At 33.6% G+C, this 26,565-nt stretch overlaps 4 protein-coding genes across 4 annotated transcripts; 3 read left to right on the top strand and 1 right to left on the bottom strand.

Annotated features, from left to right (window-relative positions):
- Positions 1–6,226: 6,226 nt before the first annotated feature.
- LOC110696999 (endochitinase At2g43590-like) lies at positions 6,227–7,946 on the bottom strand. Its single transcript, XM_021874335.1, has 2 exons — positions 7,943–7,946; positions 6,227–6,627 (listed from the first exon to the last, which is right to left on the bottom strand). The coding sequence occupies exons 1-2, from the start codon at positions 7,944–7,946 to the stop codon at positions 6,227–6,229; spliced, it is 405 nt and encodes a 134-aa protein (XP_021730027.1).
- LOC110697011 (lysine--tRNA ligase-like) lies at positions 7,171–14,694 on the top strand. Its single transcript, XM_021874345.1, has 14 exons — positions 7,171–8,146; positions 8,896–9,049; positions 9,164–9,281; positions 9,392–9,477; positions 9,643–9,749; positions 10,071–10,124; positions 11,582–11,707; positions 11,827–12,109; positions 12,192–12,297; positions 12,396–12,552; positions 12,801–12,944; positions 13,896–13,964; positions 14,114–14,251; positions 14,345–14,694. The coding sequence occupies exons 7-14, from the start codon at positions 11,672–11,674 to the stop codon at positions 14,402–14,404; spliced, it is 993 nt and encodes a 330-aa protein (XP_021730037.1). The 5' UTR covers positions 7,171–8,146; positions 8,896–9,049; positions 9,164–9,281; positions 9,392–9,477; positions 9,643–9,749; positions 10,071–10,124; positions 11,582–11,671; the 3' UTR covers positions 14,405–14,694.
- On the top strand, positions 8,129–10,231 carry LOC110696998 (lysine--tRNA ligase, cytoplasmic-like). Its single transcript, XM_021874334.1, has 7 exons — positions 8,129–8,146; positions 8,896–9,049; positions 9,164–9,260; positions 9,392–9,477; positions 9,643–9,749; positions 10,071–10,124; positions 10,169–10,231. Exons 1-7 carry the CDS (start codon positions 8,129–8,131, stop codon positions 10,229–10,231), a joined length of 579 nt encoding a protein of 192 aa, XP_021730026.1.
- Positions 14,695–16,870: 2,176 nt separating the features above from the next.
- On the top strand, positions 16,871–25,736 carry LOC110697010. Its single transcript, XM_021874344.1, has 6 exons — positions 16,871–17,089; positions 18,143–18,486; positions 18,579–19,089; positions 19,214–19,320; positions 21,728–21,799; positions 25,238–25,736. Exons 2-6 carry the CDS (start codon positions 18,159–18,161, stop codon positions 25,612–25,614), a joined length of 1,395 nt encoding a protein of 464 aa, XP_021730036.1. The 5' UTR covers positions 16,871–17,089; positions 18,143–18,158; the 3' UTR covers positions 25,615–25,736.
- The last annotated feature ends 829 nt before the right edge of the window (positions 25,737–26,565 follow it).

Raw genomic sequence — 26,565 nt, 5'->3', positions numbered from 1 at the left:
ATAATAACAATGTAAACATGATTTCTACATCATAATATCAATAAATCAATTAAAGTACTTACTTTGATGCTTCGTACCTCTTTCTAATAACAAAATACACACATTAGTAACTTCAAGGAAAAATAATAATCAAAGCAATTAAATTAAATAAGTGAAAGAGAGATTTGGGACCAAACCCTCAGAAATTAAAACCTTTCACGTCTAGGGCGAAGGCAACTTCGAATATGGCTAGGTGTTTCTAGATCTAATGAATGCGGAATTATGTATTTGAGAAAAGGCTAGTTTAGAAAAAGAGAGAGAGAGAATAATCAAGAAAATCTTGATGAGAGTTGGTCATTGAAAAAGGGGAGATATGACCTCTATTTATAGGAAAAAGAGGGTCGAAGAATTAAGAAAAGAATCCAAATTCGAATCGAAATAAAACTCGTAGACAGTAGTTTTTGCGGATTTTGTTTTTATCATATCTTTTGATCTAGGAATCGGAATAAGATGAATAAGATATCGTTGGAAAGATATTGAAGTATACTTTCTAATCCAATTAAAATCAGATTAAATTATGTTGTAGAATAAAAGATATGAACGAAATAGTGAGACGGTGTCAGTTTTGGATAGAGTTTGATATCTTATTCATATCTTTTCCGTTATAGCTCGGAATTATTATTATAATATATCATTGGAAAGATAATTTCAAGATCTATCCAACCATATAAAATTTGGATAAAAAATATGAGGCACGAAAATAATATCTGACTGTCTTTGAGCATGTTTAAATTCGAATAGAATTAGGACTTTAAAAAAGGAAAGTTTTATAAAAAAAGGAAAGTTTATATTTAAATCAAATTCCTTAATCTTATCTTTTCAAAAAAGGATAATTAAGATATTTTAGAAACTTATAGAAGATTCTAATCAATCCTAATTAGTTTAGGAATAGGATTAAACCTTTGGACCCTCCTCATGATCATTGGGTTGTAGCTAGGCAAAATCCGGTTTGGGCCCAGTTTAGTATTTTGGCCATAACTTCCTCATTATCCATCGAAATTGGGCTTATAATATATTGTTGGAAAGGTCTTTTCAAGACCCATCCAACTACACCATTATTGGACCCTTATAATGGACCAAACTAAACTGGAATGGACGTTTTCATAAAATAGAGTGGGTTTTCGAAAACAGAAAGAAATAATTTTAACAAAAACTAACCGCAACACTAGACTTTTCACACTTTCACCTCATTCGATTATGGTTCGACGTGAAAGGTATTCATCACTGGGTTTGGTTTTGGGGAGACACAAATGGGTGTCTATAGGTAGGTGGTGAGATCAGAACATTCAAAAGGTGGTGGTATGAATTTAGATTTAAGAGCATGTGGGTTTTTAAAATAAATAAATAAATTATAATAATGTGAAGATAATAAAACAAATAATATGTAGAAAAATGGCTCAATTTACCAGATTACCTGGTTAACAAAAGTTTGAAACTAATTTGAGAAGGGACTCTTATAGTTGGGATTATTCTAATTTAAATAGTGATTGAGATTAAAATGAGAAGGGAGTCAATATAGTTTGGATTATTTTTGTTAATTTTTCCTTTAAAAAATATTTTTTTCCTCGTGATTTTGAGGAAAGAGAAAGAATTTTGAGATAAAATTTGGGAATAGTAAGAGGGAGAATGTGAAAACGTGGGGGAAAAAAATGAACGAAAGGCCCTACTATTAAAAACATCACATGCCACGTGCGTGATGGTCAGCGCCGGAAAAGTAAAGTCATTGACCATATTCCGACGTCAAGGTCCCTCCTCATAACAAATATGATTTATAGGGATCTTTTTCACCAATTTGAACATATAAGGTATTTCTTCGTAAAAATGTGAGCATATGAGTACATTTCTAACAAATTTTCCTTTAACAAACTATGATTAAAAATTTAATTAATTTCCCTATTCCTACTGTAAAATAGATACTATCACCAATTAAATTGGTTTATCAAGGAAATATTACAAAAAGAATATATTAGACTACTAGTATACAAACTTCTATATTTATTCATGAAAATGATACTCAGATTAAGCTTCATACACTTCAAGAGAAATTATCAGTATAATGAAGTAAAATTAGACCATTAGAGGTGTATTATACATTTATACCTGAAGTGATTTTTGAGATATACTCTTTGATCTGACATTATACTAGCTTATAATCTTTATTTTAAAAAATAATAATAATAATAAATTAAAATCAATAAAATAAAGCAAATTTTAGGTGAGGCAACTTATCAAACACTTTGTGGGCATAATAAAAACATGTAAAATATAGGAATGAAAATAAAACTTGCAGCAAGTAGAATGCATCAAATAACAGATTCCCAAATTATAAGCATCTATAGAAAATTTAATCACATCGGAAAAGTAATTTCGAATTGAATTAACAAAATTTACTCAAAAAAAACCCTAAAATAATTTAAAATATGTACAAAAAATATCCTAAAATAATATAATTTTAAATCAAATTAAACCCTAGATTAAAAATCAAGTCAAGAAGAGAAAAAGTCATTCTCAATTTGCAGCAAGATTCGAGTGAGGAAGATTCCGGAGTTTGCAGCTTTGGAGGGGAAGGATGGAAGGGAGTGGAAACACAGCTTCCCTTCTAATTTGGGGAAAAACGTTTTCTTGTATAAAGAACAATAGCATTTCAACCCAAATTTTCTTTCTCGTATCCGGCCCAAACCAAACAATGTAAATAAGGAAAGGCTCAGTAGCAATCGATCGATGTGTGTGGGGTTAGTGTGTGAAAGATTATAAATATTCATGTGATTTTGACCTATGACTTTAGAAATTAAAGTATCTATTAATTGTGAAATAAATCGATTTGCGTCAATTTTTCAGTTTTCAAAAAGCAAGTTCTTAATGGTTTGGTTCCTTTCTATTAGTTCATTTTTTGGAACGAAAATGTTCATAGGTCGGGTTACAAATTACAACTCTAGTTGATCACTGAAATTTTTTTCCATGGAGGCGGATGCACGATGTTTCGTGCATCCCGTTTTTTCTTTTTTTAAATAAGGCAGAATGAACATATAGTTGTTCAATAAAGAACATATAGTTGTTTTGTAAAAAAACATATAGTTGTTTTGTAAAGAACATATAGATATTTTATAAAGAACATCACATATAGTTGTTTTATAAAGAACGTATAGCTATTTTGTAAAAAAAATCTAGCTTTATGTTCTTTATATATATCTAATGAGCATTCGTAATATTAATAAAAAACATGATAATATAATGTAATAAACATTATTTTTATTCAACCACCATAATCTAAAGACAAAATTCAAATAAAATTTCAAAATAAACAATTAACATTATGTCACAAACAAAAGTACATTATACTGATAATCAAAGCACATGGATATAAAAAATATTATTTAACATCATGTTATGTTAAATTATTCACAATTCTATAGCATGTTCTTTTTACTTTAATTAAATGTTCTTTACATTTCTATACAATGTTCTTTCCATTTTTTTTTTGGAAGGGATGCACCATGAGGATCATGCATCACCACGCGTTGGTTGATCACAAAGTTGTCACTTAGAAATGAGTGTTATACAACATCATATAACACATCTAACATTAAATAATCAAGATCAATAATTTGATTTATTTTATTTCATTTATAATACATTTTTGCTTAAATAATTGTTAAATAAATAAATGAATCGTAATAACTAGTTATAATTTTAGTAAGTGCAACTGTGCAAGGACCAAAGCTAAATATATAATTCAAAAAACACAGAAACATTACCCTTCAAGTCTTCAATAGCGCAGTGAATTAACAATGTTCTAAATGAACGGTGTGTTTGGATAGAGGAATGGGAATGAAAGAAAAGAAGGTGAGGTAGGGAGGGGAAGAGGAAGGGGAAGGAATTAATGATAAATTCTCTATTTCTCTTCCCTCCTCATTTGTTTTGCAAATAAAAGTAATTCATCTCTCCATTTTTCTTCCCTTCCTTTTCCTCCATTTCACTCCATCCAAAACAAAATAGTGTAAGTTATTTTTTTCACATTGGTAAATAACTATATATATTGCTTAAATTATTAATCAATCTTAACTGATACTCTTGTTTTCATGAACTTCACAAAACAACACTGCCATCAAGCCATCAAATAAGCTCCTATTGTTAAATCACTACAAGAAAATAACCTTTTCGTAGCGATTATTTTAACCTTTAGTATCGATTGTAATTGCAACAAAAAGCTTTCCCAACGAATGGTCATTCGATATACAATATCCCCGTTGCCTTAGCCTTTAGTAGTAGTTTTCAATATTGCTGGGGTTGGCCTCAATAATCGATACGAAAAACTATCTCCAATCGTGGTGATTATTGTAGCGATTACAATCGCTATAAATGTTTAACTTATTTTCTTCAAAAAAAAAAAAACATGCGTATGATCTTTACAAGATTCAAACATGCAACCTCAAACTCTTATATTAAATGTTTCACCAATAAGCTATGACATATTTTATGTATTCTTTGTCAAACAATATTTATATATCTAGTATTGAAAAGGTTTTTCGTATCGATTTTTAGGATTTAGTGGCCATTGTAAATGATACAATTTCTCAAAATTATATAAATGTGTAAAAATAGTGTGGATATGTATTATTATGTTTTTCCGTATCGATTTTATATGGGAAAACCATGGCGATTGTAAAAATGATACGACATCCTTAATTAGTTCACAAACATACTTGCATATTGTAGCGAATGTACAATCGCTACGAAATAATTGCTACGAAAAGAGATTTTTCTTATAGTGAATTTTACACATGAATATATTTTATTATACCAATAATATACGTATGTTAATTAGCAAATACATTATCACAAAATTAAATAAGGCTTTTTATGAAGAGCTACCTTATACAAGTCAATTTTTGTGAAAAAACTACCTTATATATTATAATAGCATCTCCAATAGCAAGCTACAATGCTTTGTAGATCGCTTTTCTACATCAATTTTAAAGCTACAAAACTTTTTAGCAACAAATTTTTCTAGTGGTAAACTACAACATCTTTTAGTTCGCAAAAAATAAAATTAAAAAGAAAATAATTATAGACATGTTACAATATGAGTGGAGTTTCTTTTTTTTTTTTTTTTTTTTTTTTTTCAATCAAGCATGTAGCTTGTTTGGGCTACAATAACTTACATGTTGCTCAATTTTTTGTTTGTTCTCCAATGGTAAGCATGTATCTAAGAACTTTATTTATATTGCAAGCAAGTTCTTACAATTAAACCATTGGAGATGCTCTTAAGAAACTGCCTTTTAAACAATAAATGTTGTAGAAAACTACCTTATAAAATAATTAATGTTGTAAAAAACTACCTTTTGCCGAATTACTGCATTGAATAAGAGATGTTTAATGACCCATGTCAATCATTTTTTTCTCCTTTTTCCACCCAATTTCCCCATAGCCCCCCTTATAACCCCTAAGAGCATCTCCAATGGTTCAATTATAAGGACTTGTTTGCAATTTAAATAAACTTTCTAGCTACGTGCTTAGCAGTAGAGAACAAAAAATTGAGCAACATGCAAGCAACTGAAGACCAAACAAACTACATGTTTGATTGAAAAAGAGACTAATAAGCTCCACTCATATTGTAACATGTGTATAATTAATTATTTATTTTTTAAAATTTTATTTTTTGCTAACAATAATATGTTGTGGCTTACCATTGGAATAGTTTGTTGCTTAAAAGTGTTGTAGCTTTGAAATTGATGTGGAAAAGCAAGCTACAAAGCATTGTAGCTTGCCATTGGAGATGCTCTAATACCTCTTCTCTTTCATTGTTAAATTAAGCACATACATAGTAGCAAATAACAACATTTAATTTTGTAAGGTAGTTTCTTACAACAATTTTTTTATAAGGTAGTTTTTCACAAAATTTGATGTATATAAGGTAGTTTTTCACAAAAAAAGTCCAATTAAATACTAGCATTTTTCAAAATAATACCCGTATATAATAATTAGAAGCACACATATATTACTTGAAACACTAAAGTTACATTATTATCTTCATGTGTAAATCACTTATTTCTCAAGTTCGACACGTAATTGTTTACAACACCTTAATACATAAACAATAGTATTGAGAGTGCTACGTATATATCATTTCTCTCCCAATCATAGGGTAGAAACCATGCATGCATACAATTAGGGTTTATAAATTTTTTTAGCAAGAAACGTTAGGACCAGGAGTAATTTTGAACTTCTTGCAATAGCTCTTATAGTACTTAACACGGTTTTTGACCGCGGCAGGGCTTCCACCATTGCATTCGCCTCCGTTTATAGCACGGATAGTAGCTCCAAATCCTTTGCTCACTTTAGAATGAACCCTAGTGTTCCAGTACCAAAGTGCTGTCTTGAAGGACACACCAGGGCTTGTCGATGCGAGTTCGGGATGCTTCAACAAGTCAAGGCCAAGGTATTTCCCAGCAGCTCCGTAGTTGCAGTTCCATGTCAATTGAATCGGCCCTCTTCCGTGGTAGCTTTTTGCTTTGCAAGGATACTTTGTACAAGAGTGGTCACAATATGGTTTAGATGATGCACCAATCTCATCTATGTAGCAAAAATCTACAATGCAAAGAAGAAAACATTTTTGTAAACTTATACACTTTTATTTTAAATGGTAAGGAGGACCCTTACCTGAGTTTAACCCTCATGGTTTTGTTTGGTCTAGTATTAACGGGTCAGACATTTGAGAGTAGAGGCCAAGGGACCCGGTGTCGGAAAATCATGAGATTTATAAGGATGCATCCTAGGGTCATATTATATTTTTTAGAACAATATTTGATCAATATTCTATCACTTGAAGTCCCTTTTTTGGCATTCGGATGAATAGTGAGGTGTTTGCCGTAAACGACTAAATTAGCTAAAAAAGACAAATATGACAGTTCCAACCACTCAAATTAACACCTATGGTGTTATGGAGTGTATGAGAGCAACCCCGACATATTTTCTCTCCAGTTCCGTAATAGTCTAAATTTGACTAAAAATAAAGACTATAATCCACGCTTTTTGACCAATTTTTGAAGCGGAGGGACTCGGTTTTGAAAAATCTCGAGATTTTTGAGGATGCATCCTAGGGTCATATTATGTTGTTTGGAATCATATCTGATCAATATTATATCTCTTAAAATCCATTTTTTTGCATTGGGATGAATACTGAAGTCTATGCCGCAAACGACTAAATTAGCTATAAAAAAAAGACAAATAAGGCAGTTCTAACCATTCAAATGAACTCCTATGTTGTTGTGGATTGTATGGGAGCAACCCCGTCATATTTATTCTCTAGGTCCGTAATAGTATAAATTTAACCAAAACTGAATTCTATAATCCACGCTTTTTGGACAATTTTTGAGGGAAAAGCACCCGGCATCTTATAATCTATTCTATAATGAACAAAAAGTAAAGAAGCTCCCCTCGCGATTTCATGAAATCTTATAATCTATTCTATAATAAGCGCTTAGAAAAAAATAGGGAGTAAGAAAAAAAAAGAGTAAATAAGTATAGTGTCTTACTCTTATCTACTCACTCCTGCCTTCAAAAAAAAAAAAAAAAAAAAAAAAAAATCTACTCACTCTTCAGTCCTCACCCCATCTTCCTCACTCACTCCATCTCGCAACTATGGTTTATGCTAAAAGCCTAAAATCTTACATATTTGCAAATTGCAAGAAATTTCTTACAAAAGAAAATCCATCCTCGTCCTATACCCAGCTTTTCCATTGTCAATGGGATTATTTGCGGAACTTGTTAGAGGATGCCCCAAGCTAGAGGTCCCATTATTTCTAATTTCATTCAGCCATTGAGCCATTCCTTCCTACTGCACCGCCTTAAACAAGTTTCTAGAAGGTATGTAGAAATTCTGTGGCGGGAAACTTTTTTATACCCATTTTTTCCCTTCAATTTCAACACTCTCAATATATATATACACAAACCCACTCAATCATTTTTTCTCTCTCCAATTTTTCTTTTCAAATCGCACAAATTTGATCACATAAACGCTTCCTCTTCTTCTTCTTCTTCTTATTTTCGTCAATTGCTCTTTGATTTTCTTCTTCTTTTAATCAGTTCAATGGAGTCTTCAATTCAGGTATAAATCTAAATGATCTTATTCTAGCTAATTATCGCATGATTTTTTTCTGTTTCTGCTAATTTTTCTATTTCTCAGATTCTGCTAATTTTTCTATTAGAACTCATTAAATTCTTAGATTCTGCTATGCATGAAATTTCTTTTTGAGCTCATTAATTTTTCGCTTGATTTGCTTGTTTATTGCTAGTTATCTACTAATTACAGCATTAAATTCTTTGTTACTGCTACTTATTGCGTTGAATTCTTTGTTTATTGCTACCTATGGCATGAAATGCTTGATTTCAGCTAATTTTCGCTTTGAATTCTTTTTTTCTGCTAGTGATCGCATGTATTAAATGCATTATGCGTTTATTTTATTTTATTTTTTTTTAGTTTTTTTACTGCCTATTATCTTCATTGCGATGAAAAGCGTTTTCGCTACTAATTAATGTCGCATTAAGTTATATTTGTGAATCATCTGAGCATTTAATTTAAGTTATAATTGTTGTTTGTTAATAATTATTATGATAATTCAAGTTGTCAGAAAATTTCTATTTACTGAAGTTTGAATATACTGTACAAAATAGTTTCCGATCAAAATAAAATAATAATCTAAGTATGAATAATGCATCTACATTTGAACTGACTGTGATGAAGAAACTAAGTCGATATTGTCGAATGTTTGTTCATCGTGACCTAGTTAGAATTTCTTACAATTTATATGCCATTTCACATAGCGATGTAACTCGTTGCTGTTGTGGATGTAACAGTACTATGATAATAGGTGCAAATTTGTTGCTAAGCAGAAGGATTCCGGAACTGATCCTTATCCTAAATTCTCTGTCACAAAGAATATTGCTGAGTTTGTAGAGAGTTATAAGTCGGCAAAGGAAGACCTAAAACATGTGGTTGAAGCTATAGCTGGTATTAAAGATAGTTTTTTTTTTTTTTTTTTTTTTTTTTTTTTTTTTTTTTTTTTTTTCTTGTCTAAAGACTAGCAGTTTCAGTTTTGATACATTGTGCATTTGGTTGTATTAGGGAGGATCATGAACAAGCGAGGCAAATCGAAGTCGAAGCTCATATTCTACGATTTGTGTAGTGATGGTCACAAAATCCAATTGATGGTCTTTGCTGAGTAATTATATAACATTGCCAAGTTCAGTATATTCTATTTGAGCACTGTTTCTTGCTGTCCTCCCATTCTCTTTTGACCTATGTGCCATTAAAACCTTTCGTTTTAATTTCAATTTCCTTCAACTCTGTCAGTAATTTTGAGCTGGATGAAACGGAATTCTCCAACCTACATGATTCTGTGAAACGTGGGGACATTGTCGGTGTGAGCGGATATCCAGGTATGCGAATCGTAGTATGTGATGTATAAATGTATAATTGTTCTTGTTAGGTTCAGTTGACAAGAATCGTTAGATCTTTATTTAGATGGAGGCATTTTGAGGGTAGATAGGGTGTTTGAATATCATGGAAAATGACATGTGTTATTCTATCTGCTGTCTTTGTAGGTTTCAATAAGAAAGGAGAACTTTTATTTTGTCCCAAGACTTTCAAGGTACTGTCTCCTTGTCTCCACATGCTGCCTGATGTTCGTAAAGCTAATGCTAATGTCGAGGTAATTGAATTTTTGCTTCCATTAGTTGGTAATTTTTTTCCCTAGGTTTTTAGGGTTATTTCAGGCTTGTTCTCTTCATTCGAATATTTTGGTAATTATGTTTAGTTCGTGCATATGCTATAGCTATTAACAACTAAATGCTTCTAGGCCAAGGTATTTCTAAGTTGATATCTGCCTAGTAATAAAGATCTTATCTGATAAATTCACAATTTGATACAATTTAAGATCTCCTCATTTTTCATTTTCATTTTCATTTTTTTTTTAATGTATAAAATTTTTGCACTATTTACAAGCTTCATTATTTATTTTTTTCGGTTGCAGAAATGGGTACCTGGATGTTCAAGGCAACCTGAATCATATTCGCTGAAGGATCAGGTATTTTTATTTTATTTTATTTTGGATAACTTGTCTGCTCTTAGCCTGTTTTTGGGACATTAGGTATGGCAGAATCTGTTTTAGTTTCTGGCAGATCAGTTTTGTAATGGTTTTGTAAATAACATTGCAACATGCTATAGGTTTTGTAATATCCTGCTTGACTGTTCTATCCCCTATAATTGTACCTAGTAGTAGCTGATAGAACTGAATAAAAGCTTTGGAAACCCCATCAGAAACCTCACACCATGTACCCTCCATGTCCTGTACCTTAATAATGTTTTCTCTGTGATTCTGGAATCTCAAACTTTTGTAGAAATAGGCTGTGTTTTCATTCCACCTGGAGCCATTTAATTTTTGCTTTTTGTTGGAGGAAGGAGTAGTAGCCTGCGCTGTTGTTTGAGTTCTTGAAGTAATTCAAATTCCTGATGTTGCAGATCTTTATCATCTAGGTCCTGCTGAATTCTCTCCTGAATACCTTGTAATTTGTAAATCATGCTCCAACTTGTAAAATTTCAGTTCAATATGAAATGTCCGAGCTCTCTTGTCAATAGTTTGAGTATTTTTAACCACACAGAACATCTTTGTGTACTTGCATCCCTCATTTTTGAGGTCCTATAAAGCACTATACTCATACTCCCTAAAATCTTCTACTTCATGGTGGGAAACAGGTCTTCCTATTCTGTTCTTGAAATGAAGAGGACTGTTAAAGTACCCATAACTATCCGAGGGTCTCGGATTTGTTCACTCATCCCCTTTATATCCTTCCATAACCCCTCTCTTTCATGGTGGTCAATGAAACCATATACAAAAATACACTGAAACTGAAAGTTTATAGCTATTTTCTTGATCTGAATATGAATATATCGAGACCCTCCACCAATCTGTTTACATATTTCCTTAGACATCTCCAAATTTCTCATCCTTAACTTTTGTTTCTAAGAGACAACACAAACTTGCTTTTTGCTCATAGATAAACTTTTTAAAGGTCCTTTTGCTTATTAGGGTGGTCCAACCCCATTATGGTCTAGCAAAGTATTTTATCCATTAGTATCTACTCCTTTTCCCCTTTTTGGGGATATTACTTTTTCTAAGTGTCCAAACTGGATTTTACCTACCATCTGCAAGCCAGCAATACAGTTTCTCAAGCTTACCAGGTTACCTACTTTTTGACATATTCTAGTCTGTAGGTCAGCAGTATTCTGAGTACTTTCTTTTTGACTCACTGCATTTTCCTCTTTGTTTTAACATGATCATTTTCTGCTACAATTTGTCTCTCATCATCGAAGGTCTTATTCAGTTCCCACTATTTGTGATCTAAATATGATTCAATTCTTTATTGCGATCCCAGATTAGGTACTTAGGTATCTGAAATATTCAAATGATTTTTATGTTTTAATTATTTTACTGATGTGAAGCTTTATCTTACTTTCTTTCTTTGTTTTTGGTTTTTGTTTTAGGAAATTCGTTATGCTAAATGATATCTTGATCTCATTGTAAATGATGAGGTTTTAGAGGTTTTCAAAACCCGGTCAAAAGTGATTGCCTATATGAGATCATTCTTGGATGAAAAAGGCTTTATAGAGGTATAACTTCATATATAATTTGTATTAAAGTAACCTGCAAGACTGTTATATCTAATAGTCCAACGTTTCATGTAATAAACCGTGGTTTATTCAATACTGATTATTTTGTTTGATGTTAGGTTGAAACACCTATTATGAATGCTTGTCCTAGCATTGGCGCTGCGCGTCACTTCACTGCATCAAGTGATGAATTAAAAGTGAAGTTTTTCATGCGCATTGCACCTGAATTAATGTTAAAGCAGTTGGTGGTTGGAGGTCTAGAGCGCGTGTATGAAATCGGAAAGCAGTTCAGATCTGAGAATGTTGATTTGACACATCACCCGGAGTTTACTAGCTGTGAATTCTATATGGCTTATGCAGACTACAATGATCTGATAGTCCTAACAGAAACATTGCTAAGTGGTAAGGATTGATAGGCTACATTTAGGAAATGATAGACCTAACACATCACCTGGAGTTTACTTAGTAAGGTGTTTTTGAACAGGAATGATGCAGAGATTGACTGGAAGTACAAAAATAAAATGTCATTGTGCTGGACAAAAAAAGAATGAGAACGAAACTATTGAGATAGACTTCACTCCACCCTTCAGGTAGTTTATATCTGGTGGATGTCTTTCTTATATACATTCCATATCACAATTACGGCGTACATACACTCATCCCTTAATTGCTAAATACTAAACTGTAGGAGAATAGACTTCATAAAAGAATTGGAGAAACAGGCAGGTATCATCATTCCAAAGGATTTGTATAGTGATGAAGCGCACAAGTGTTTGCTTGAAGCATGTCAAAAAGCAGGTGTGACGTGTGAGCCTTCACTGAGAACAGCTCGCTTGTTAGATAAAGTAAGTATATGTGTGTGGTGATCGTATGTGTATTTTATGTGTTTGTGCACTACCTTTCACTTAATGTGTAACTCAATTAGCAACTCAGTTTCAAAAAGCGCGTTTGAGGTGTGGCTAAGCACAAGCTGACCCCCTAGTCATCTTTTCAATAAGCTGGTTGCATACTGCAGCATTAGATGTTATGTACCACCTTTTTTTCCCTTCCCCCCTTTTATCTGCATAAACTTATTTTGCCCTTGTATTTGCAGCTTGCAGATCATTATCTTGTTAAAAATTGTGTCAATCCAACATTTATAATGAACTACCCCATATTAATGAGTCCGTTAGCTAAGCATGACAAGTCAATGGATGGAATGACTGAGAGATTTGAGCTATTTGTGAACAAGCGTGAGGTATATACTCATAATTTCATTTATTTGTTTTTATTATTGTTGACTTGCTAGCCTGGTTTAAGATCTGCTTCCCATAAGCAGCCAATAGAAGATTCTGTGTTTAGGCACTAAGAACCTATTCCGGATCACCTTATCCCAGTACACATGGTGATCAATAACAGTCATAGCCTTAGAAATTTTAGCTATGCTGAACTTGCCTTGAGTTAGTGTATCAATTAAGCTAAACAGCTCATCTTTAATTCTGCACAGACTCTTCCAAAGCCATCTTGCAGTAGTCTTAGGCTGATAATGTCTCGTAGAACAATCCTTAATGCAGACACTGTGGACCCATTTAACCCTCAAGTTACCTTCCTTTTGCTCAATAGCCCATATGTGCTTTGCAACAGCTGCTTTGTTCCTAGCAATCAAGTTTCTGATCCTCAGACCACCAATGCTTTTTTAGGAACAAACTGAATCCCAATTGACTAAACCAGGCTGGCTAGACATATAGTTCCCATGCCAGAGGAATTGTCTGCAGACGTTATTGATCTTATGCAAGATAGAAGGCAAAATGAAGATTTGACACCAATATGAGCAAATAGATATTAAAACAGAGTAAATGAGCTAAATTCTGCCACTGCTTCAAGTCTTACATTTTGTTCACTAGAAGATCATACTCGTGTGCTTTAAGCTTAAGATGACTCATAGGCACTCCCAGCTACTGAAAAGGCAGATGGCCTGTTCTTAACTGAGAAGAAGCCTGAATTCTATCAATCTCCTGCTGCTTCATACCAACATAGTAAACTTCAGATTTCCCAGCATTAATGCATAAGCCAGTAGTGTCAGCGAACACTTTAAACCCACTGAGTAGCATACTAGCAGAGTCAAATTCTCTTTTACCAGAAAATCAAAATATCATCAGCAAAAGCTGTTATTTCGAGTCTAACAATTCTGGATAATTTTTTATGACAGCTCATAAATGCATACACGGAGATGAATGATCCTCTACTACAACGAAAACAATTTGAGGAGCTATTGAAGGTATAATTGTCCTGCTTCTGTTTGTGTAAACCTTCTAATGACTTGAATTTCATAAGTTTGAATTTTTTGCTTCTTTTTTCGGTAAGTAAAACTATGTTGCCAAACGTACAATGTGTACCTATGAGACCTTTTGTGCTTTTGATTTCCAGGATCTTCAGCATGGTAATGAAGATATGAAGGATGATCCTTTTTGTGTTTCTTTGGATTATGCACTGCCTCCGACAGCAGGTTGGGGGATAGGGATTGACCGGTTGGTCATGCTAGTTACCGATTCTCAGACAATTAAGGTATTCTATTATGTTTGTTGTTTATATGTAATGTAACTGAGGATGTTGTTGTATGTAATGTAACTGAGTATGTGTATCCAAATCTTATTGCAGGAAGTTTTGCTGTTCCCAAAATCCATCAAAAAGCCGAGGAGCGATGGCCAGCACGTTTAATTCTAATCAAATCTTTGCATGCCATCTGCTATTATTTCTTCAGCACAGATTGAGTATAGATAAAACTTAGAGTCGAGGCATCAATAGTACATATATTCTCCAAATTGTATGTAAAAGTACCAGCCACCAAAAGTTTAGAGTTAATATTGCCTTCTGACGCTGCTAACTGCTATAATGTCTAGATGGTTAAGACATACGAATTTAAGAACATGTTTGAAACCCCTGGTAAAGATGATCCTAATGGCAGAGATATTTCATGTCATGATCTAATGGTATCGTTTATTGCATTATCTCATTGTGTTTATTAAACTATCTGATGGTTTCATTTAAAGATGAAACAATTAATTGCATTATCTGATGGTGTTCATAAATTTCTTTGTCGTACTAAAACTGTTATAGAGATATGGGAAGCAGTCGAGTTTATATGTCACCAAAATTAGTTTAATATGTTATTGACTTGACATTAATTTGTTGGATGTCATGTTCATTTATATTATTAGGAAATTTTGTGAATCACCCCCAAAACTTTCCAAAGTTTTTTCTGTTTTGATTTTGGGTTGAGTTTATGTTATGGCTGAAGGTTATTAAGAAAACTGATTCCATTTGTGCTGATGTTTGTGGTCAGGTAATTGAATTGAATTCTTGTTATCCCCCCTCCCCTCCCCTCGTAAATTTTGATGTAAATTTGTTTGCCATTATTGGTTTGTCGTTGTATAATTGTTGCTTCCATTGATATTTGTTTTTAGCTGATGATTTGTGAAGTTTAAGCGCTTGTTTCTCTTGTGTTAAGAAAAGTATTTTAAAAAAAAAGAAAAAAAAAATGTAAGTGGGTCCTAATTTCAAGTGTTAAGTTGAGTCTTGAAATTTCAAGACTCAAGTTGAGACTTGGTTGAGATTGTTTAAGAAAAATGGGGGAAGTATTAAGCCAAAGTCTTAAGACTCAATTTGACGATGTCATCTCGAGTCTTAAGACTTTGGGCTAAACATGCTCTAAAAGGCAAGACACATGTCGCTTTAAGATTAAACACTTTAGAAAAATTACTTGTTGAGGAGATGACACATGTCATTTTATACTCCTTTTTATATACTAGTAACTAGTAATAAAATTTTTAGAAAAATATTCAGATCAAACTACCGATCCTACGTGACGGTAGTTTGGTAAATTCTTTCAAAACCAAAGCAAATACGTAATTTTTGATCTAAAAAGCATTATTCAACAAAAAAAATTCTATATATGAAGTATATCTATATGTTGTCATAAAAAGATTTGATACTAAAAATAAGGATATATCGTTAAAAAAAAAGGCTACAAATATCTTTGTTTTTAGGGGATCTTTGTTGTTTTATGGGAGGAAGTCACGGTACAAAACTGGGGTATTGCTGACATTGTCAAATTAATCACAAGGTCTCAATCCCTTTCATTTAACATCAAAGTGTATTTATACAAAGTATTTTACCTTGGGAATAATCTACCTAAAAGATAGAATCACAATAGGATTATAATTAGGAAACAAAAGATATATTTTCTAGGAAAAATTGCCCGCAATAATCCGACCTTTTGGCCGTCCGCTGAAAACAATCCCACCTATGAATTATTTTAAAATAATCCCACCTTTATACCCACTCCGCTATAAATGGTCCCAACCGGTCATGTAACCTGTTATATCAAGTTACTTGACACGTGGTGGCCTGTGATTGGTCTAAAAAATAAAAATAAAATAAAATAAAATAAATTTATAACAAAAAATTAATATTTTTTATAGAAAAAATTCAAAAACAAAAAAAAAAAAACCCCACCCCAGCACCGCCTGAGTCCCCACCTCCGCGGCTCCGGTCACCAGAACCCACCCCAGCGCCGGCATCGGGGTCCAACCCCAACCCACTCCAGCGCGACTCCAACCCCCGACTCCAGCCCCAACCCAAACCCAACCCCAGCACGACTCCAATCCCACCGCAGCGCCGACGACCTCCTTCCCCCTCCCCCGAACCACCAACCCACTCCAGCGCGACTCCAACCCCAGCACCGACTCTGAACCCAACACCTTGCAAACTCTCTAAAACCCTCGATCTCAGCCCCTTTGCCCTTTTCCGTCCCTTTTCCGGCTACCTCCCTTCCCCACGCCCCAATTTCGACCCTCGATTTACGGTTGTGGTGGATTAGTGGCGATGGAAAGGGGTAGGGAGGGTCGGAGAACGGCGCGCGGGGGTCTTTGGTGTGACACGTGTAAATAAAACTTAAAAAAAAAATACTTCCTCAACCGGTTACAGGTCACTTGGGACCATTGAGAGCGGATTAGCTATAAAGGTTGGATTATTTAAAAATAATCCAAATGTGGGATTATTTTGGGCGGACAGCCCAAAGGTGGGATTATTCCGGGTAATTTTTCCTATTTCCTAATATTTCCTAAACTATATCTCATACAATAAGATTATAATTAGGAAACAAAAGATATATTTCCTAATATTTCCTAAACTATATCTCATACAATATTTCCTAATCTTAACAGACATTTATACTAAAAGAAAAAGAAATCCAGGAGCTTATAAAAGCGTTTTAATCGTTTCATGCAATAGAATTATTGCTTGCGCTGCTGCTGCTGTTGCGTTCGGTTGTTGTTGTCGTTGCTGCCACTGTTAGAGTTTCGGTTGTTGTTGTTGCCACTGTTAGAGTTTCGGTTTTATAAGGTATTCTTCTTCTTCTTCTCTCTCCCTCACACGAATTTTCTGTAGAATTGTTTGTGTATTTATAATTTTGTTCAAATATTGATAGAGTTTTGTTTGAATTATTATTTTTCGTAATTTTGATTGAATTTTGTTGGAATTAATGAGTTTTGTTTCAAATTTGTGTTGAAATCCTGAGTGAATTTTGTGTTTTGGGGCTGAATTTGGGCGGTGGTTGTTGCTGTGTTTAGCGGCGTTAGACTGCATGCAGTTGCTACTGTGTTGTTTCAATTTGTTTCTATTCCAATTTAAGGTTGTAACTTGTAAGGGTAGACTTGTTAATTTTGTTGGATTAAGACCCTTTAACCATCAAATTCTTCTATCAAATTATTGCTGCTATAATGCTAAACATTTAATTTGAGCATCTCTGAATTTGAGCAGCACCTTGGTTACCACTTCTAAGGTATCCCCATACTCTTTCTCATGTGACCAGCCCCGTGGGCCGGCCAAAATAGAGCAATGACTATTGAAATACTGAAGAGGAATTCTAGGGAGAGGTAGAGTGGAATAAGCTTAGATGAACTTATAGACTATAGATGAACTTATAGACTATAGATGAACTTAGAGAGGAGAGTCTGGTACTGGTGGTATTGATGGTGATCAGAGATGGTGTAAGAGAGGATAGTGAAGGGGGTAGTAGTGGGTCAAGGATTGAAGGAGGTTTTGGCGCTTCATCATGGTGGATTGCCGGGTGTTTCTAGAGGAGGTGTTGAAACTTAAATTAGTAGCTTTTCCTGCCAATATAGTCACATTTATTTGGCTTTCATTTACTTCAAAGTTGCTGAATCTTACACTTGCTAATTTTCAAAAGAGTATTATGAAGTCATTTTTCTTCTTTTTTTTTTTTTTTTTTTTTTTAATAATAATAATGCTACAGAAATTATGATTTGTAGTTATATATGCTTGGGAATTGATTGTCTTTTCTTTTGTTGTCTATTCCTTAATTTCCCTGTTGTTCTCAACTTTTCTCTGGCTGTATTACAATTTTGTTCTCATCCCCTTTTGTTTTTGCTGCAGCAACACCTTGAGTAGGATGGAATTCTTGGACGTTCAGAAGGATGCTGGAATCAATCTGTATCCTCAAAACTTTGAGGCTGTAATTTCTATAGCTGATTTCATGGTGAAATATGGTGAGTTGAACAATGAGGAGTACCTGAAGGAGGTACAAGTTTCAGTGGCTGGAAGGATCACGAGAAAGTGTCCACGTTCTTCGAAGCTTCTCTTCTATGATTTGGAAGATGGTGGTGCCAAAGTCCAGGTTGTTGCTGATGCTAGGATTTCTGAGTTGGAAGGTTCTGAATTTATCAAGTTCCATTCTTCTGTCAAACAGTTCGATATTGTTGGTGTAACTGGGTTCCCAGGTAAAACTAAAAGAGAGGAATTAAGTATTTTTTCCGAAGTTTTTTGCTGTTTTTATCACATGGCCTTCATGAACCGAGTGTCAATCATGTAGCAAAGTTGCTCACAGATTCCCTAAGCGTACATCCAGCCATCAAGCCTCAGTATGAGACAGCTTCTCAAGAACAGCACTGTGACTGTCCCTCTTCACTCCCACAGAACCATGGTGTATCATCATCTCTGTCTTCCTCTTTCCGTATTGTTGTCGTTGGAGACATTCATGAAGATTGGAAATTAGAGCATGACTGCAAAGCACTCCATTTTCTACGGCCAGATTTGGTGTTGTTCACAGGTGACTTTGGCAATGAGAATGTTGAGCTTGTTAAGGGTATCACAGAGCTTAACATTCCTAAAGGAGCAATACTTGGAAATCATGATGCCTGGTCTACAAGTAAGTTCACCAAGAAGGTGAAAGATGGAGTTCAGCTTCAGCTGGAATGTCTTGGTGAAACTCATGTTGGATATGACCACTTGGACTTCCCTTCATTAAAGCTAAGTGTTGTGGGCGGTAGACCCTTTTCTTGTGGAGGTGATAATCTATTCAGGAAAAAGCTCATAACTTCTAGGTAGAACAATTACCTTAATCCTTTGTGATTGTTTTCCTTTTGACAATCAGTCATTCATGCAATCATTTATTTCTTTGCTTCTATTTGGCCTTAACATGCCAGCAATTGATTCATGTTTTTTCAGATATGGTATTCATAACATGGAAGAAAGTGCTGATCAAATCTACAAGGCTGCTTTACGGACTCCAAAAGAGAATTCTATTGTACTTCTCTCACATAATGGTCCAACAGGTAGTTATTGAGCTTAAAATCATTTGTGTGAATTCTTAATATTATGTATTTGTGTCTCTGTTTCAAAATTTATGAATTTTAGGTTTTATTTGTCCCAAACTATCTCAATTTTAGGTCACATCGCAAGAAACTACCTTAAATACCATATGTTACTGTTGACTACTATCTTGACATTTTTTCAAGAATTTGACCATTGTCTTTAGGCAAGTAAAAAACACTTGTGGGGTACATGACTCCTGTTTTTGGCATTTTTATCCAGACCACCACCTCACCTTCGCAAATCACCGCACCACCACCATAACAACCGCCATACACCGCACCACATCTACCATTCAAATCGCCCCACCTCCATCACTTCATCCCATCACCACCAACCATATCCAAACTCAAACCTTTCTTGACAACCAAAAACAACCACCACCAACAAAATTAAACCTACAAAGTGAGGGGTAGCTCAAGTGGTTAAAGCTTCCCTCCCGATTCCACCAGATCGTGGGATCGATTCTCATCCCCGCCCTTGTGGCTCTCTTAGCACCAAAAAAAACAAAATCAAACCTACAACTACTAACAATTCCTTCGTTTGAACCTAGAAATGTTGAGAACTCCTTCATTCAAACCTATAAATGGTGGTTGCAAGATGCACGAGACGTGAAATGGTGAGAGAATGATGTGATATTTGGTGGCTCATTTTTGGGGGTTTTGGGGGTCATTCTTGATCGTGGCGGCTCAATTATGGTGTAATTATAAAACTGTTGTATTTGTATATGATTTTTCAATTACTATGCTTTTCTCTTTGTGATTAACTCTCGAATTAAAAAAAAATGTAATGGTTTTGATTGACTCATTATTTTCATTGACATATGAACCTTAATGTTAATAAATAACGATATTACAAAATAGTTTAAGTTGTTTTTATAAAGATTAAAAAATGACATTTTCCCGTAAAAAGTTTATCACTTTTAAATTAAATTAGAGATTGTGATTTGACTGTTAAGTTTTGAAATTTATATGTTATTGTATTAATTGATTGATTTATTAAAATAAATTAACTAAAGTGAGTATTAATTGGTCTAAATTTTTTTGATTTAATTTTTTACTAATTGCTGAAACCTTCCCTTTTTTTCCCTTTGTTGATCGATCATTGATTGACAATCTAATTATCTCTCCTATGTACGGAGTATTTGAATTGATTGAATGGCTAATTTGGTAAATTTATGCGTACATTAATGGTGTGTTGTGTAATAATCCTAAGTTTGAAGGGTAAATTTGGAATTTCAAAGGGAGACACCATTGCTTTCCCCTTATATAATAGAGATATAGTTTTTTTTTTTTTTTTTTTTTTTTTTTTTTTTTTTTTTTTTTTAAATATTCTATGTACACACAGTATTTGTAGTAGATGTAACATTTCACTTTTCACACATGAAACACAACTGTGACCAATAATCTCTCTAAATTTTTTCCTATGTAAATTATGAAAAAATTATATTATTGGAAAGTGTGTACTGAGTCATTAAGATTAATTCAACAAGATATTACATGACTATAATTTTCCTTGTATATAAATTGTAATTGATAATCAAATTGAGTTGGATCTAGGAATGGCAACAGACCGGATTCGGAGCGGATTATGCATAATCCAACTCCTACCCTACAGGAATTCAGATTTTAAATCAGCATCTGACTCCGAGAATCGACTCAGATCCGACTTTTAAATCCGACATCCGATTCCGATCCGACCTGAGTTCGAGTTTTTTCCCTTATTTATGTTTTTATAGAAAAAATCTCTACTTTTAAGTGGTGTTTTTTTTCCTATTATCTTTCTTATATTTAGTCTTTTTTTTAAATGAAATAAAGTTTTTTACTATATACTATACATGAATAGCCAAATAAATATAAAAATTAAATGATAGTAATTGTATAAAAGTCGGAGTCAGATCGGATAGTCGGAATTTTTGAGAGATCCGACTCCGACCCACCCTCGACTCGGAGTCGGATTTTTTTAACGGAACCGGACTCGGACTTTATTTATCTTGGATTCAGAACGGATTTTTTCCCTCGAATTGGAGCAGACTAGGATCGGATCCGAGTTAGAAGAAGTGCCAAAAGTCAACATGTTACATTCCTAATACTTGTTTGAACGCACTGTCTTTTGAATTCCAAAATCTAGTAATGTATATATGCATATTTATTATGAGAAGATGGCATTATGGATCACTAAAACTTTTATACTAAGTCCCTTATATTGTACAACATTAAATTTGTATAATGGTAACAAGTTTGGTACAGTGTGGATACATTCTTTGCACAAATTTCTCTGATTAAATAGCAATAATTGAATAGCTGTTATTTTTACTAGTGAAAGAGTAAATTCCAAATTCTAATCCTTTGCAATTGTCGTTTGGTGCAGGTCTTGGTTCTGGTAATGATGACATATGCGGTGTAGATTGGGAGCCTGAAGGAGGAGATTTTGGGGATCGAGGTATCTTGATTGCTGTCTCTCTCTTTTATTTTTTATTTTTTATTTTTTTATTTGTGTGTGTGTGTGTGTATGTGTGAGGGGTGGATATTTCACATAGTATCCCTTATGTTTTGGTTTTCTGCTCTGTGATGCTGCACCCCTTGCTGTAGAAGCTACACACAAGCAATCCCAGGTGCAATCATTTACTTGGGCCGTTAGATAATGTGAAATGCATTTTGAGGTGAAAATTTTCCTCCATTTGCAGAGGGTTCACCCCTTAAGTCAGCCTCTATTTTTATCTTCTCCACATTTGTTTTTCTCCATTTTTATTCTCGCCAAATTGCAAACATGTCTGATTGATAATAAAATAATTGAAATCTTACTGAGAAGAACAAGGTTGACGTTGATCCAAACTCTTTTTTTTCCCTAACTTTTTAATTTTCCCCAACCCGACTGATTGAAAATTATTCTTTCAACGTTTGAATCTCGGTAGAAATTTCAAAGAATCAAACATGTGTGAGTCCCTGAAGTAATGATCATTATTGTCATCTACGAGTTGAACTTTGAGAGAGAAGCTTCGAGATGAGGAGAACTCTCATCTTTGGTTCAGAGGTTTGTTTGTGATGGGGGTTGTGGTTAGGACAATTTGTGTGAACTGGTTTGTGCAATGGACTGGTGATCAGGACTTGAAGGCAATTGCTGACTTTTAATTCATGAATTTGCTCATTTAAGATGATTTGAAGTTGTAGCCAAGTAACAAAAATTTGTCATTTGTCTTAGTTTCTTTGGTAATTAGCTACGTTAGTCGTTTCTTTTTTCTAAATTAAAAAAAAATTAAAATTGAAATTTAATTTTTTCCTTTTTTGGGGATTAAGGCTTTGATTGATTGATTGATATATTTATTTTTCTTTGACAAAGGCAATTGTTAGGATTAATGCCTGACACTAGACCTAACAGTTAATGTAGAAATTGAAAAACAATGAAAACATTAGTAGTAAATCAAGCAGCTTCTTGCAAACCCTCCTGTGTTCACTGTTCAGTGAGCACATGCTCGTCTCCCACCAGCACACGCTTAAGCCATTGGTCAGTCGTCCAAACCCTAATGTGATAGAGCTTCAGAGCTTCTTCTCCACTGCATCCTTATGAGCATTGAGTAAAGCTTTTATTAAAACTCCTCTCTGGTCCTTACCTTCTCTCTGTTCACAAACCATGAATCTTCGTCCTCCATTGGACATTTTTTGCAGTTTCTGTACCTGAAAAAGAAAAGATTAGAAGCATCCTTAGGCCCCGTTCTTTAAAGCTGCTTTGCTCTGTTCTGCTGAAATCTGCTTTGCTCTGCTGTGCTTTGCTGAAATCTGCTCTGCTCTGCTTCAATCTGCCCTGCCCTACCCTACCCTGCCCTGCCCTACTCTGCTCTACTTAAAATTAATACTTAATATTAAATTATTATAATAATAATTAATATTTAATAATAATAAATAATTAATATTTAATATTTAATAAATAATTAATATTTAATATTTAATAATAATAATAATTAATATTTTATAATAATAATAATAATAATAATAAATAAATAATATTTAATAATAATAATAAATAATTAATATTTAATTATAATAATAATTAATACTTAATAATAATAATAACAATAATTAATTATTGATATTTAATAAAAAAATAAAAAAATAATAATAAATAATTATTAATATTTAATAATAATAAATTATTAATAATTATTAATAAAAATAATAATAATAATAATAATAATAATAATAATAACAATAATAATTAATATTTAATAATAATAGTAATTATACTAACAGTAATTATAATATTTGTAACTAATAATATTAATTATAATAACAATAATTGATTTTTATAATAGCAATTAATATTAAGATAATGACTAATATTTAAAGATAATACTAATTATTAATTTTTAATAATAATAATTAAATAATATTTAATAATAATTATAATTAATATAATAATAATTAATATTTAACTTTAAAAATTTAATGATTATAATAATAATGCGATAATATTAGTAGTAGTAGTAATAATAATAATAATAATTAATATTTAATAATAATAATAATAATTAATATTTAATAGTGGTAGTAGTGGTAGTGGTAGTGGTAGTGGTAGTGGTAGTGGTAGTGGTAGTGGTAGTGTAGTAGTAGTGGTAGTGGTAGTGGTAGTGGTAGTGGTAGTGGTAGTAGTAGTGGTAGTAGTAGTAGTAGTAGTGGTAGTGGTAGTAGTAGTAGTAGTGGTAGTAGTGGTAGTAGTGCAGCAGTAGTAGTAGTAGTAGTAGTAGTAGTAGTAGTAGTAGTAGCGGCGGCGGCGGCGGCAGCGGTGGTAGTGGTGTTGGTGGTGGTGGTGGTGGTGGTGGTGGTAGTAGTGGTAGTGGTAGTGGTGGTGGTAGTAGTGGTAGTAGTGGTAGTGGTGGTGGTAGTAGTAGTAGTGGTAGTAGTGGTAGTAGTGGTAGTAGTAGTAGTAGTGTAGTAGTGGTAGTGGTAGTGGTAGTGGTAGTGGTAGTGGTAGTGGTAGTGGTAGTGGTAGTGGTAGTAGTAGTAGTAGTAGTAGTAGTAGTAGTAGTAGTGCAGCAGTAGCAGCAGCATAATAATAATAATAATAATGATAATAAAAATAATAATAATAATAATAATAATAATAATAATAATAATAAAATCTGCTCGGTTCGGCTCGGCTGAAATCTGCTCTGCTTTGCTTTGCTTTGCTGAAATCTGCTCTGCTCTGCCCAGAAGCTCAAAAGAACAGGGCCTTACTAAGTTAGTCTTTGATAATCAGCTAAGGCAGTCATCTTTCCATGTAAGATTGATTTGATTTTGCTGGTTTGCCGCCGGTTTATTGATTCAGTTTAAGTTATTTGGGTCCATTAACTTAATCCTAAAATTTTTAGTAAAATTTTAGCTTGTTTCATAGGATGTTAGGAATTACTTCGTATTAGCTGTTTGGACTGACAAGCTTTGTTATAGCTTTGTGCTGCAAAAAGCGCCTAAGTTCGATATCCTAGTGCTAGTCTAGTTAGATTAGGATTATATATATCTGCAATTAGTTGGTTAGGATGTGCAATGTAATATAAATATATATGATTATAGCAATGCAAATTCACTTTTTTCCAGCATTATATATACACACATTGTCACATTCAAACATAGTGTATGTCCTTATTACCTGCCCCTGTCGAGAAATAGAACTGACTAATCACATTCTTCTCAAGGTGAAAGGGAGTAAATATGAGGGTATGCCAAATCGAACCTAAGTGTGGGCCCCACTAACAGTTTCTTTTTTTCTTCCTTTGATGGGAAATTCCCTCCCCTTTTTTCAGTCTTAAGTATAATGGGTAATCTTTATATATGCTTATTGATTGATTGATTGATTGTTATCTGTAGTAAATTCTTGAGATTGACAATCATTTGTGTTATTATACAGATTTAGCCCAAGCAATTTTGCAACTAAAAGAGAGCACAAATTATAGCATTCCTTTGGTAGTTTTTGGACACATGCATAAAGATTTGGCATGTGGAGGTTCCCGGAAGATGATAGCCATGGATGAAAATAACACCATGTATCTAAATGCAGCGATTGTTCCTAGAGTAAAATGTGCAAGCTCTGGAGCTTCCCTTCGGGCCTTCACTGTGGTTGAGTTCAGTGATGGTAAAATAGCCAAGGTAGCTGAAACTTGGGTTTCAATCAATGACAATGAAGCCTCCCTTGAAGAGGAGCATTTATTATTTAGCAGCAATGATGGCTCATCTTTTGCAATGCAAAAAAACATTACTTTCAAAACCTTTAATTACACGGAGTAGATTACGTATTTTTTTGACGGATTAGCCTTATTCTTATCTTCATATTCTTTCATCTCTATTTAGCAACTACATTATTCTGGGAATACAATATTTTGGAATATATATTTTGATTTATTACATAATATTTATATTTGTGGATGATTGTTATGCCCAGTGACGGATCCAGGAATTGAACCGTGTGGGTTCGAAGTTGTTAATACATAGAATCAAAATTTGTCTTATAATAAGCACACAAAGCGCGCTGCGAAATATTAAGCAAAAGAGAATTTTGGTAATGAAATATTTGTAATTATTTGTAAAGAAGGAAATTATTTAGAAAATAGGGACGTAGAATTATAGCACAAAAGTAAAAGTAATTGGAAAAAACCCAAAAAATCTGAATTAGAAAATGGGGAAAAAGAATGAAACAAAAGGAATGGAAAAAAAAAAATAAAGAACGAAAAAACACAAAGAGGTTGGGATTCGATCCCGCAACCTCATGTCTGCTTGTCATCACCACTATTATTCCTTAAACAAGACCGACTTAATTTCATGTTCTCACGACTAGTAAGATAACTATGGACAACCGACATTAAGCTTCTGGAATATGAAATTAAGCGCACATATCACCAAAAAAATTAGTCCGATTTGCATGTATTTCTGTTGACCAACCGCCTAGTAATCTTGCATGCTTAGGGTTTAAAACGAAAATATGTTTGTTATTGTCTTTTCGACAATGGACTCGCAATGACCGAGTAGAGGCCGCTAGATGCGCGGGGAGGGGGGATTGTGCACTACTTCGCCCTTACCCTTGTCCCCTAATCTATGACCTTTGGTGCACGACCAGACTATGGAGTCTTTCGCCTTGCTTATGTCTCGGCAAGGCTTAAACCGGGTTCCGTAGCTCCCTGAAGGAGTGCGGTGGCGACTTCCTCTACTCGTTCTTTTTCAGAGTATAATACACACAACTCC

This window comes from Chenopodium quinoa, unplaced genomic scaffold, assembly GCF_001683475.1.
Source record: "Chenopodium quinoa cultivar QQ74 unplaced genomic scaffold, ASM168347v1, whole genome shotgun sequence".
NCBI lineage: Eukaryota > Viridiplantae > Streptophyta > Magnoliopsida > Caryophyllales > Amaranthaceae > Chenopodium > Chenopodium quinoa.
This window is presented reverse-complemented; position numbering and strand designations above follow the sequence as displayed.